Source organism: Gloeophyllum trabeum (assembly GCF_000344685.1).
Source record: "Gloeophyllum trabeum ATCC 11539 unplaced genomic scaffold GLOTRscaffold_00014, whole genome shotgun sequence".
NCBI classification, from domain to species: Eukaryota; Fungi; Basidiomycota; class Agaricomycetes; order Gloeophyllales; family Gloeophyllaceae; genus Gloeophyllum; species Gloeophyllum trabeum.
Genome location: NW_006920423.1, coordinates 856,091 through 866,911, shown reverse-complemented (window position 1 = coordinate 866,911; position 10,821 = coordinate 856,091). Strand labels below are relative to the sequence as shown.

The window sequence follows — 10,821 nt, the reverse complement described above, 5'->3', positions numbered from 1 at the left end:
GGCTACTTTGCATTGAAGAGCCTGGTGCTTGCCCTTTACCAATGTATTCAAAATAATCTATCCATCGAGAATACAAAGCAAAAGACCCTTAGACTCCTTATGTATTATTACTACACCAGACAGTGTCTTTCTATTTAATGCTGAATTCATATGCTCCGCCATCGACGCGCGTGAGAGCAGAGGACAAAGGCAGCTGAGGTGCGACGACGCCGACGAGAACACTTCGAAAATCCGAATTGGGCAGTCGACGAACGTCGATAAACCGGCAGTAAACCGACGCGTCGTTAGTCGCTTAGCTGCCTTACATAATTCCGGTAAAACCTCGGACGACGAGTTGGGCCAGCCGTCTCAGAGCGTCCTCATCCTCACTAGTCGTCTTAATTAGGAAACACATCTATAAATAAGCTGCATTATATAAGCCCTATTACATAACATCTTCACATATGCCCTAGCAGAGAGGATCGAGGACGCGGAGACGGATGGTTCTAGGAGCCTGCACTGCACCACGAAAGTTGCCTAGAAAGGCGACAAAATGAGCGCTTATGGCTAGAAAAGGCAAGATGTCGACGACATCATCTCCAAACCGGGTCTTTTGCCGTCCCCAGGACCCCAGCGTCTGAGCTTCGAAATAGCAGCTCACTATTCCAAGAATAAGGATTCGTGGTATATCCTCCACCGAATGGGCTCTATTATAAAATAATAATAAGTACTAATTTGCACGCACTTGTGGCCCAATGGTCAAGGCGTCCGCTTCCTATGTATATTGCTTACATAATAGCGGAAGATTGTGGGTTCGAGTCCCACCTGGTGTAACCGGTTGAAGTGCTATTTTTCCTGCTCCAAACAACCTCAAAGTCACCCAGGAGGACTTCCTTTTGTTTATGAAGTATACAGCAAGTTTGGCAAGGCCTGTCATTTGTTCAGCGCCCTTAACAGTTTCTTTGTAATCACGTCAAGGTTATATTGAATCAGATTGTGGGTTCGAGTCCCACTTGGTGTAATATTGCTTCTTCCCAACACCCTCAACGTCATACAGGAGGGACTCTTTTTATTCCCGGAGGGTACAGCAAGTCTGAGACGACCTATGCTTTGAGCAGCGATTCTCGCTATCGAGTGTGGCCACATGTCCCTCTACCTTCTGCCAGGTAGTGTGCCATAATTCCTTTCTTTTGCGCTCAATCCAACGTCTTCCGCAGATCACTCTGGAGCGCGCCATGCTATCCGCGCTCCGATTCGACCCTAAAAGGCACATATAAAAAACTCCCCGTTGTGCCATCATGCCACAGGCAGTATTATTTTTTTTTTTGGACAAGCGATATTATTATCTAGCAACTGACTATAGGTACAGCCCTACATAATACGCTATAGCGGATTGAGAACAATCCGGCCTGAGGAAAAATGCCTTTACGCACGACCTCCGGCGGGGGCCGGAGAGTGTGGGGCTCGAGAGAGCACCTGGATGCTCCTTTGAGTCAGAGTCCTTGGTGTCCTAATACCCACTAAAACCTCGGGGCGGGCGGCCCAATCTTCGGGTAAGAATTGTTCGTTATCTAGGGTATTTTGCCAGGTGGCTTTTACGCGGTCTGCAGCTTGTGGGGTACGTTTGATCTTACTGGCTGTGACGCGGTCGATTTGTAGTCTTCGGTTGATGGCATTCCGCCATCGTGATTGGATGGAGGAAGGTGAGTGGTTACGGTCTTGGATAACCCGTTCGCATCGCAGAACCCAAATCAGGTAAAGTGATTCGGATACTAGGATTTGGAGCAGGCGAGATGCTCCAGGGTTGCGCTTCGCAGCGCGGGGGGGTTCATTGTTGCGCCTGTCAGTCATTCCATTCTGCTCTTCGTTGTTAAGGGGGAAGGAGAGTTTTCCGCACCCTAGCAGTGCCCCGTAATTCAGGGTAGGCCAAGGTCCATAGTTCGCGGGCCATATATCGGCCGCTAGGAGCCATACGATTCGTCGCGCAGGTGAGAGGCATTCTAGCAAAATATGGTCGAGGTTGTCTGAGCTGTCTTCACAGGTAGGGCAGATAGCCCGGTCCTGGTACCCCGGAATGGGGGACCAGGAGTCACCTATGCGGTAGGCCTGTTGTGTGGCTTTAAACAGGAATTGTTTTATTAAGGGGCGGAAGTTAGGGTTCCGGCACGAGAGCCAGAGTTGCTTCGGCGTTTCGCGAGAGCCCGTAAGGTCTTCCAGTCCATCTTGGACGCGCGATATGGTGCGCGTGGTTGTTTTCCTAGGCGGGGAGCGTGGGGAGAGCTGGTGCCGTAGGGTGCGGTATGCTATGCGTTGGGTCACTGCGGAGAGTTTGGCGCCCTGGAGATTGAAGTTGGGTGGGATGGATAGGTCAATTTGGTCAGGATGGTCTTTATGGGCTCCTTCTTTTGCTAGCTTATCCGCTTCTTCATTGCCAGAAATGCCGCTATGGCCTTTGACCCACTGAAAGGCAGTAGTAGCTGATCGGCGTCGGAGTTGATAGGCTGCGACGCGAAAGAATGCGCTATTGGCGATGTCTATCCAGCCTTGGTCTTCCCAGGTTTTAAGGTGAGTGGTGAGTCCATCTATCGCGTACATTGAGTCCGTGATGAAGGTGATAGGCGCGAAGGGTGGCGCGGTCTGTAGTGCCACTATGATGGCTACTAACTCTCCTACTTGGTTGGATTGTTCCGGGCCAGGGATACGGATGGCTCTATTTAGGGGGTGGTCGGGGCGGACGTATATTCCGCTGCCTGCCCTGGCGTTTGCTTTACCGTTGTCTAGGCAGGAGCCGTCGGTATAGATGGTGAGATGCTCTCTCTGAACGTTTAGGCCTGGTGCCGGGGCTTCGAGCCGGTAGGCTGGGTCTGGCGAGACCAGTTTGGGGTCTAGGAAAATGCGGAAGCAGTCCGCCAGGCTGGTCCTTATAGTCAAGGATGGGTCAAAGACTACCGCTCCTCTTTCGGCCCGGGCCTCACGGTTCTTTTCTAGGCGGTGATGCGTTAGGGTAAGGTTGTCATCGGGACCTTGGGAGAAAGTGTTCGCTATTGGTGATAGTGTGGAGAGTATGGTGAGTGCCATTTTTGCACATTGGTGGGGGTTAAGACAGCCATGGGTCCGGTCAAGTTTGCAGTCATGGCAGGCGCAACGTCGTAATGGGAAATGCGGGCGTCGCGAAGGAGGGTCGTATAGGCGTTTTGCTGACCTGATTAGGTCACCAACACGCCCAGCTGTTACGGAATGGTTGTGGGCAAGGCAGTCGATCTTAGGGGCACGATATGTTTTTGGTGGGGTCCCAAGGTGGTAGAATGCTGGGAGTTGGCGCTTGAGGTTGAGGGATAGTTTGGGTGGGGCAAAGGCGAGTCCGTGTTCACGAGCGGCTTTCAACATTTTAATCGCATAGCGCGGTAGGTTCACGGCTCGTGGGCCTTGTGTGGGGGCAGACCATTTTTGCAGGAATGTGTTCAGTAGAGCCCTGGATGTGATGCCTTCAGGCGCAAGTTGGTTGATGAGGATATCGAGGACGAAGGCCCATACGGGGCGGGAGGGGCTGAGGTCCAGGTAGTCCCGGAGCCAGGTGAGTTCGATCGCCGCATTCCTGGTTTTTAGGTCAAGGAGGTTAATGCCGCCATCTGACTTATCTTTATACAATTGGTCAAGAGCGAGGGGGGGGTTCGGAGTATCATTCCAGATGAATCGTCGGGTGAGTTTAATCAGGGCTGTGACAATGTTTGTGGGCATTCCTTGAACCTTAGCTAGGTATTGGGTCATTCCCCCTATAGTCCACTGAACCATTAGTGCTTTGGTAACAAGTGTTGGATGGCTTTTCTGGAATTTGGTAAGGGTGTGTTGTATCCTGTCTAGGATGGGTTCCCAGGGTGTAATATCATTGACTTTATTGCCTATCCATGCACCAAGGGAGCGTACTGCCTCGCCATCGCATGCGATGTGGATAGAGTGGGGAAGTGATGCATCATCAGTATGTAATTGACGTGTGGTTGTCACGCGCCGTCGGTGAGTGGCCGAGCCTATTGGTATGATTTCGGTTTTGTTTTTGTTAAATTTGGCGCCTGACGCGCAGCACCAGGCATTGAGCAGATTTTGCAGGTCGTCGAAGCGGTCATTCTCGCGGAGGTATATGGTGGTATCGTCAGCAAATAGGGTGACAAGGACATTGTCGTGGATGCCAGGGATGGAGTAGCCGGACAGTAGTGGTGAGTCGCGCAGCATACAGGCTAATGGCTCGATCGCTAGGTTGAATAAGAGACATGATAAGGGGTCGCCTTGGCGTACGCCCCTTGTTACTCGGAATGGTTTACTCTGGACCCCGTTTATCATGACGCAGGTGTGTGCGTGTTCGTATAGTGATTTAACTGTGTTGATAAAGAACGTCGGGAGTTTGAATTTAGCAAGCGTGTCCCATAGGTATTTATGGTCAATCCGGTCATATGCTTTTTCTTGATCTAGTGCGATAATGGTGCCGTTGTCCTCGGTGGCCTCAGCAAGGTCTATCATGGCCTGGGACAGGCGGACGTGGTTGAAGATGGATCGGCCAGGGACAAAGCCAGCCTGGTCTTTGTGGATCAGCTGTGGTGCAACATCCGCAAGTTGGAGAGTGAGTGTTTTGGTGAATAGTTTATAATCGCAATTGAGGAGTGTGATAGGTCGGTAATTTGCTATATCACTTCTGTCCTTCTTTTTGAATATCGGGCACATCCAGCCGGCAGTGAAATCTGTCGAAGGGTCAACACCATGGTATTGTATGTCATTGAAGACTCGCGTAAGGACGGTGACTACATCAAAGGAAGGCTCTTCATCTTTTACAGCACGTTCATGCATCTCATTCAATTTCTTCCATAGTTCGTATGGGATGCCGTCGAGGCCCGTTGCGGAGCCCGACTTGGATAGGCTCAGGGAGTGCGCAACTTGGTCTGGCTTCAGGGCATTTGTAAGCTCTGTTTTTGTTGTAGAAGGTAATTGTTGAGATAAAGGTATTGCGTCTAGTGCATCCTCTTGGGCGAGGTGCCGTGCTTCCATTGGTCGGGTTTCCTGGTCTGCCAGTTGTAGGTTATCGTGGTAGGTGCTTGCGACATTGGCCATCTGGTCTGATCTAGTTACAAATTGGGGGGGGGAGGTGTCTGGGATTTTTAGGCTATGTATTAGGTCCCGGGGGGATTTCACCTGCAGGACCCTAGAGAGGTATTTTGATGGTGTTTCGCCTTTGTCAGCCCATCGGGCATGGCCATTTATTTGAGCCGTTTTGAAGTGTTTCTTATGTAGGTGTTCAATTTCACTCTCAAGGAGAGCGGCGTTAATGCGCAAATCTTCGTTGGTGTCAAGGTCAGGGTGGTTCTGGGTATGCTTAAGGTCGTGCTCAAGGGCTTTGATTTTGTGTGTAATACGAGCAAGAGTGAGTTTTGCATGTGCCTTTGCAATTTTGGTCATAGTTATCTTAAAGTCTTGCCATAGGCGTTGTACATTATGTGTATCCGAGCGCATGAATGTAGGGTCTTCAAGTGTCAGTTGTAACACAGCGCCTATTTCGATTATTTTGTCCAATAGGTCTTTGTCGCGGATCAGGCCAAGCGGCCAGGTCCAGCGCCCATCCCCAATGTACGGGGAGTTGACCGGTGCATATCGGAATGTGGTTAGAGCATGGTCGGATGGGACGACTGATGCTGATATTTCCCAGTTGCGGATACTCGGGAGGTGTTGTCTCTGTGTGTAGACTCTGTCTATGCGAGATAGTCGGCCTTGGTGGCTGTGGTAGGTGAATGTCCGCTCATTTGCGTGGTCAATACGCCATGCGTCCACCAGGTTGAGGGTGAGTCTTGTTTCTCGGAGGGCGTTGGTCGCTTGAGGCGGGTCAGCATGTGGTGGGGATCTGTCAATTTGGTCTTCAACTATATTGAAGTCCCCCATCATGAAGGTCGGTTGGGGTAGGCTGTTGTCTGTCCAGTATGATTGGATGGTAGACCAGAATGGTGCGTGTTGGGCATAGTCATTCGGTGCGTAGATGTTTAGTATGGAGAATTGTTCCGACTTATGCCATTTTGTGGTCAGAAGGGCGGCTCGGCCCGGTATAATTTCAGTAAAGGTAATGTCAGCCGTGTTTGTTATTTCACGGTTCAATATGAAGGCAACACCTGCTGATGCAGTGGCACGGGAGGGGTCAGGTGAGTTTAGGACTTTTAGTCGTTTTTCATATAGTTCATGTATATCCGCTACGTAGTTCCTGTCTAGGTGTGTTTCCTGGACGGCAAGGATGCCGATGCGTTTATCCCTCATCAGGGCATGGACGCTCGACCATTTGGAGGTTGGCGTATGACCGAGGTGGTTGGAGTGTCGACCGTTCATGTTCAGTGAGCCTAATGTGATATGTGCTTTTGTGTTACGACTGATGTTGTCTTTCCGTAAGTTTGTCATGGGGGAAGGGTGCTCATTTTCGTACAATGCATTCATGAAGGGGAGGTCTAGATCTGCGTCAAGCCTGAGGTTGTTCAATGTGCTGGGCTGCACTTGGGGGGGCTGGGGTGCTCCTCGGGAGGAAGGGGAGTGTGGGGTGGGTGACTGGGGTGCCTGTATGGGTTGATGGGAGTCTGCCCTCGGTGAGGGTGGTATACCGTGAGCCGCCGGCGCGGACTCGCCGCCAATCTCCTCGGACGCATCGACATGGGAGTACCTGGCGAGTATGGGTATTCCCACTCCTCGTCCGGGGAGGCACGTACCATTACCTGTTACTGAACCAGTCGATATAGTGTTAGAGATAGATGTAGCAGTTGGTATACTTAGCCCGCTTTCAACCAGGGGTCGGGCCAGGGGTAGCATATACCGGCTATCACGGTGAGCTATGCATAGGTGTGTGTTGACGCGAGTCCCGGGTCGCATCCGTCGACACCAGCTTCAGTCTCTCGACACGGCACGCTCAGACCTAAATAGGTCGCCGTTGGTGGGCCAAGGCCGAGGCCGGAGGAGATACTACGCTTTCCCGTCCCGCGAGCGGTCGGTATATGTGGGCGCGTATCAAGGTTGTTCATGGACGCATATCCGGCGCGTGGTCATGAATAGCCGTACCGTGGACGCTATATGGGTGACGTCGGGTCGTTGCGTACACAGCAGGGGGGTTCTGGGCCATAATCAATGTATTGTGCAGTACCTTACATTGTGCTATGGGGGTATACATTTTCTACGGCAATGGGGAGGACATGGGTGGGGGATCGTCTATTATAGGCATGGATGGGGTTAGGGGTAGAGACGGAAAGGATACGGGAGCAGAGACAGGGAGATTACATCGAGCTTGTGTTGAGACAGTATCGAGGGCATTCCATAGGTACCCGGCGCCAAGGTCAGGCTAGGCTATACGTGGAGGTGGAGAAATGGAGTGGTGGACAGTAGGTGTTCGCTCATATAGTAGGACGGGAGTGGACGATTAGGGTAGTGGAGCGAGGGTATTGTGAGCGGGTCTTGCTGTGCATGAGGCTGTTAAACGCCTGGGATGCCGGGTGTCGCCGCCGGCGGTGGAGGCGGGGAACCTGGGCCAGACATTCCACCGCGTCCACGCCCGCCCCATCCGCGGCCACGGCCGCGACCATTGCCGCGGCCTCGGCCACGGCCTCTACCCCGCGCACGCTGGGAGAAGTGAGTTGTGTGGGGTTCGTCTTTGGTGATCCAGGAGCTCTCGTAGGTGGGTCCATTCCATCCCTCAATCTCTGAATAGGGGCATAGACCACGAGGGTGGGTGATACAGTGGCAGAGAGAGCACGGCGAGAGAGGGACAGCGTGGCCAGTACCAAGGCGGGCAGTGGGGAACTTCTGGTGGAAGATCATCTCACGCGTCTGGTACCAGACCGGGCGTGAGGTGTTCGGCGAGCGCTCCGCAAGTACAATGTATCGGGGGGTAAGGATGTTGCCCGGGGCATGGAGGTCGATACGGAGCACGGAAACCGAGCGGGCGAGATTGTTGGCGCGGGCAGCCATCTCCTCGTCCGTGGCGAGGGGGTCGCGGTCAAGCACGCTGCGGAGCAGCCAGTGGTAGGGTTCACTTAGCAGGAGGTTCTCAATGGCGAGGCGGACAGCGGCAGAGTCAGTGGAGGTGAAGCCGTCAAGGGCAACGAGGATGGAGTCTGTTGGTTCAGGAGCAGGTATGGTGTAGAGTTGGACAGTCGCCCGAGGGTGTGAGATGATGTAACGGGCTAGGAGGATGGGGATGACTCCGAGGGGGACACCGAGTACATAGAAGGCGAGGGGATTGTCCAAAGTAGGGTCTGCCGGCGTCGACGTGGTCACAGTGATGTCATCTGTGTTTTCGTGCGAGACTGCCTGGACGAACTCAACAATGGTGGTGCAGATGCTCGCTGCAGCCTCCGCTCCACGGGATTCAAGGTCTCGGCCACTCCAGTTATGGAGGATGGCGACTAGGACCGGGGATGGGTGCTCGAGGATTTCCCGGAGGTGTTCTGGGGATTGGTTGCGTACGAGCTCCGCGTGCGAGTTTCGGTACGTCTGAGGGAAACCACCCGGAGGAGGGGAGGTGAAGGAGGCTAGCGTGGACTGGTGGCTGGGGGTTTGTTGGCCCGGTGTATGGTCATTGATGGCCTGGAGATCCGCCTGGTAAGCACTGATTAGGTCGGTTGCTGACAGCGCTGGCGCGGTAGCACCAAGCGGTTGGGTTTGTTGTTGCGCAGGAACCGGGGGGGCTGTGCTAGTGCCTGCTGGGGGAGGCAGGGCTTGCGTTGGGAAGGTGGGCGGCGCTCCGGAGTGCGGGGGTTGGGCGTTCGTGGCTGGGGTCTGGATTTGCCCATCATCATCGAGTTGCATGGCAAGGGGAGGTGCCGTGGCGGCCGATTCCACGGGCTGCATGGGTGGCACGTTAGGTAGGTTGGTGTGATGTGTTTATAGGACATACCGGCGGGTGCGCATTCACCAGCGTTGCCAGCAGCGGGTCGTGCAGCTCGGGGTTGTTGTGGTTAGGGCCTCGTGGTACCAGGGGAGGTTGGGTGGTGCTACTGCTGGGTGCCGACCCTACGGTTGGCCTGGACATGGAGCCGGACGGTCCTGCGAATGTATACAGGTGGAAGGGGGGCATGGTCGAGGGGGGTCGGGCTGCGATTCTTGCATAGGAGCGTGGGACATTGGGCTGCTTGTGGGCGCTCGTACTCTCGGTCGCAAGGGTCTCCGGTCCGGTGGTGCTTTGTTGGGGTGTTCCAGTCGGGGCCTGCATCTCCCGTCCCTTCCCTTTCGGGTTGGGGACAGGGGCTTGTTGGTGTTCAGCGGTCGTGGTCGATGGAGGGTGTGGGTTGGGCTCGCTCGCGGTGTCAGTGATAATGGCGGTTGGAGCCGGCTCGGGACCTAGCGCTGCATCAAGGAGATTCGTTGGGGCCTGGACACGAAGCGGTGTCGGGGTGGTCTCCATGTCCATGATATAGGCGTCGTCTTCGGAGGGGAGGAGTTGTGAGGTCCGGAACGGCGAGACCGGCAGGTATTCTGTATGATAATGTAGGTCGGTCGTTGGGTGAATGGTATTATACATACCAATGTCGTCACTCGGCGGCAGCTCATCGGCCTGCTGCTGTTCGCGTTGGGCCTGTTGGTTTTGTAGGAGTTCGTTCGCGGTCACGAATTCAGCGTTGGGTGGCGGGGCCGTAGTGGTGTCTTGGCCTGCCATAACTTCGCCGGCGCCGGAGCTTAGACGGGAGGAATGTCGGCGGCTGACGGGGCGATTTATTGCTTTTTTGGTCGCCGTTTTGATTGAGCTTGGGGCTCGTTCTTCCGGCATCGCTGTGCTTGTGTTTGGGATTGTGGGCGTGGGTCGTGGTGGGGTAAAGATAGACGTGGGCTCGATTGGGGATGCGGTATCCTATGCTTTTTCGAGGGTGGGAAACTGTATAGCAGCATGTCGGGATATGCCGGGGTTGCTGGTGAGGGGGGGGAGTTAAGGGGATTGGTTGGGGTATATGATTTCAGGCTGGGTGGGCTGCTAGGTGGATACAGGATAACTCATAGTATGTTCAAGGGGAGGTGTTTATAGTAGGCTGGCATGGTAGATTTGAGAGTGGATAAGGGGTAGATGTATGTGGAGCAGGTGTGGGTATGGGGTAGGGTTCCAAGGCGGAGGAAGGTTGGAGGATTGGCGTCGTCGGGTTGCGTTTACGCCGTTGTGGGCGGCGTCGGGGTAAATATGCTTTTTGGACATATGCTCGTCCCAGGACGTCGTCCTGGGGGGTGCTTTGTTGTTGCAACGGGTTCGAAAACCCGTCTCCTTGTCCCTTTGGGCGTGGGAATCTCCGACCATGGTGGTGGTGCGAAGGCAAGGAGCCCCCCACAGGCAGTATTAGGCTAGTGCATATTTCCGATACAGCATAGGGAAGTCCCCCCTTAGCCCGCTTTTGGAAGTGAACCCCACCCAAACGAGTAGCTGGGGCGCCGCAGCAGTGGTAAACCACGTGCGTGGACCTTGCCGAATATACGGCAAAGAACTTCGTGCTGTTGACTCCTTGTTGTGCTCGCAGTACTATAACCTAGTAGTTGTAATTTATCCTGTAGATAATGTACCAGGAGGAGCTACTGAGCTTTGGGACTCCCCATTGGCAGTAGGAGACAGTCTGAAAAGCTACAGTTCTCTCAGCGTGATTTTTGATCCCAGTAAGGCTTCTACTGGGCCACATTTAGTGCCTCGACCCCCCCACTTTAAAGGAATTGTGTACATGAGGTTCTATGCGCTCTTGCGCATTCAGCGCGTACGTTATAGGCAGTATAACCCTCGGTGTAGGGTAGAGGAAGCGTTGAAGAGGTCGAGACTATATACGTGCCGAGGTCCGGCAGATGCCAACCAATGTGCACCTGCCG

The 10,821-nt window shown here is 53.8% G+C and overlaps 5 protein-coding genes and 1 non-coding gene across 6 annotated transcripts; 1 reads left to right on the top strand and 5 right to left on the bottom strand.

The window, feature by feature from the left end:
• Positions 1 to 720: 720 nt before the first annotated feature.
• GLOTRDRAFT_t111 lies at positions 721 to 812 on the top strand. The gene has a single exon. It is a non-coding gene; the product is annotated as a tRNA-Arg (tRNA).
• A 748-nt stretch (positions 813 to 1,560) lies between these two features.
• GLOTRDRAFT_17279 (uncharacterized protein) lies at positions 1,561 to 2,511 on the bottom strand (the record flags this gene model as incomplete). Its single annotated transcript, XM_007871369.1, has 1 exon — positions 1,561 to 2,511. A coding segment is annotated over one exon (951 nt), but the record flags the coding sequence as incomplete, so codon positions are not given.
• Positions 2,512 to 2,577: 66 nt separating this feature from the next.
• On the bottom strand, positions 2,578 to 3,366 carry GLOTRDRAFT_48168 (RnaseH-domain-containing protein; the record flags this gene model as incomplete). Its single annotated transcript, XM_007871390.1, has 1 exon — positions 2,578 to 3,366. A coding segment is annotated over one exon (789 nt), but the record flags the coding sequence as incomplete, so codon positions are not given.
• Positions 3,367 to 3,594: 228 nt separating this feature from the next.
• On the bottom strand, positions 3,595 to 4,206 carry GLOTRDRAFT_29273 (uncharacterized protein; the record flags this gene model as incomplete). Its single annotated transcript, XM_007871372.1, has 1 exon — positions 3,595 to 4,206. A coding segment is annotated over one exon (612 nt), but the record flags the coding sequence as incomplete, so codon positions are not given.
• A 1,065-nt stretch (positions 4,207 to 5,271) lies between these two features.
• On the bottom strand, positions 5,272 to 6,264 carry GLOTRDRAFT_48217 (DNase I-like protein; the record flags this gene model as incomplete). Its single annotated transcript, XM_007871395.1, has 1 exon — positions 5,272 to 6,264. A coding segment is annotated over one exon (993 nt), but the record flags the coding sequence as incomplete, so codon positions are not given.
• A 1,115-nt stretch (positions 6,265 to 7,379) lies between these two features.
• On the bottom strand, positions 7,380 to 9,751 carry GLOTRDRAFT_132749 (uncharacterized protein; the record flags this gene model as incomplete). The annotated part of the gene is made up of 3 exons (XM_007871624.1): positions 7,380 to 7,685; positions 7,753 to 8,829; positions 8,882 to 9,751. The coding sequence occupies 3 exons, from the start codon at positions 9,749 to 9,751 to the stop codon at positions 7,380 to 7,382; spliced, it is 2,253 nt and encodes a 750-aa protein (XP_007869815.1).
• Positions 9,752 to 10,821: the final 1,070 nt, after the last annotated feature.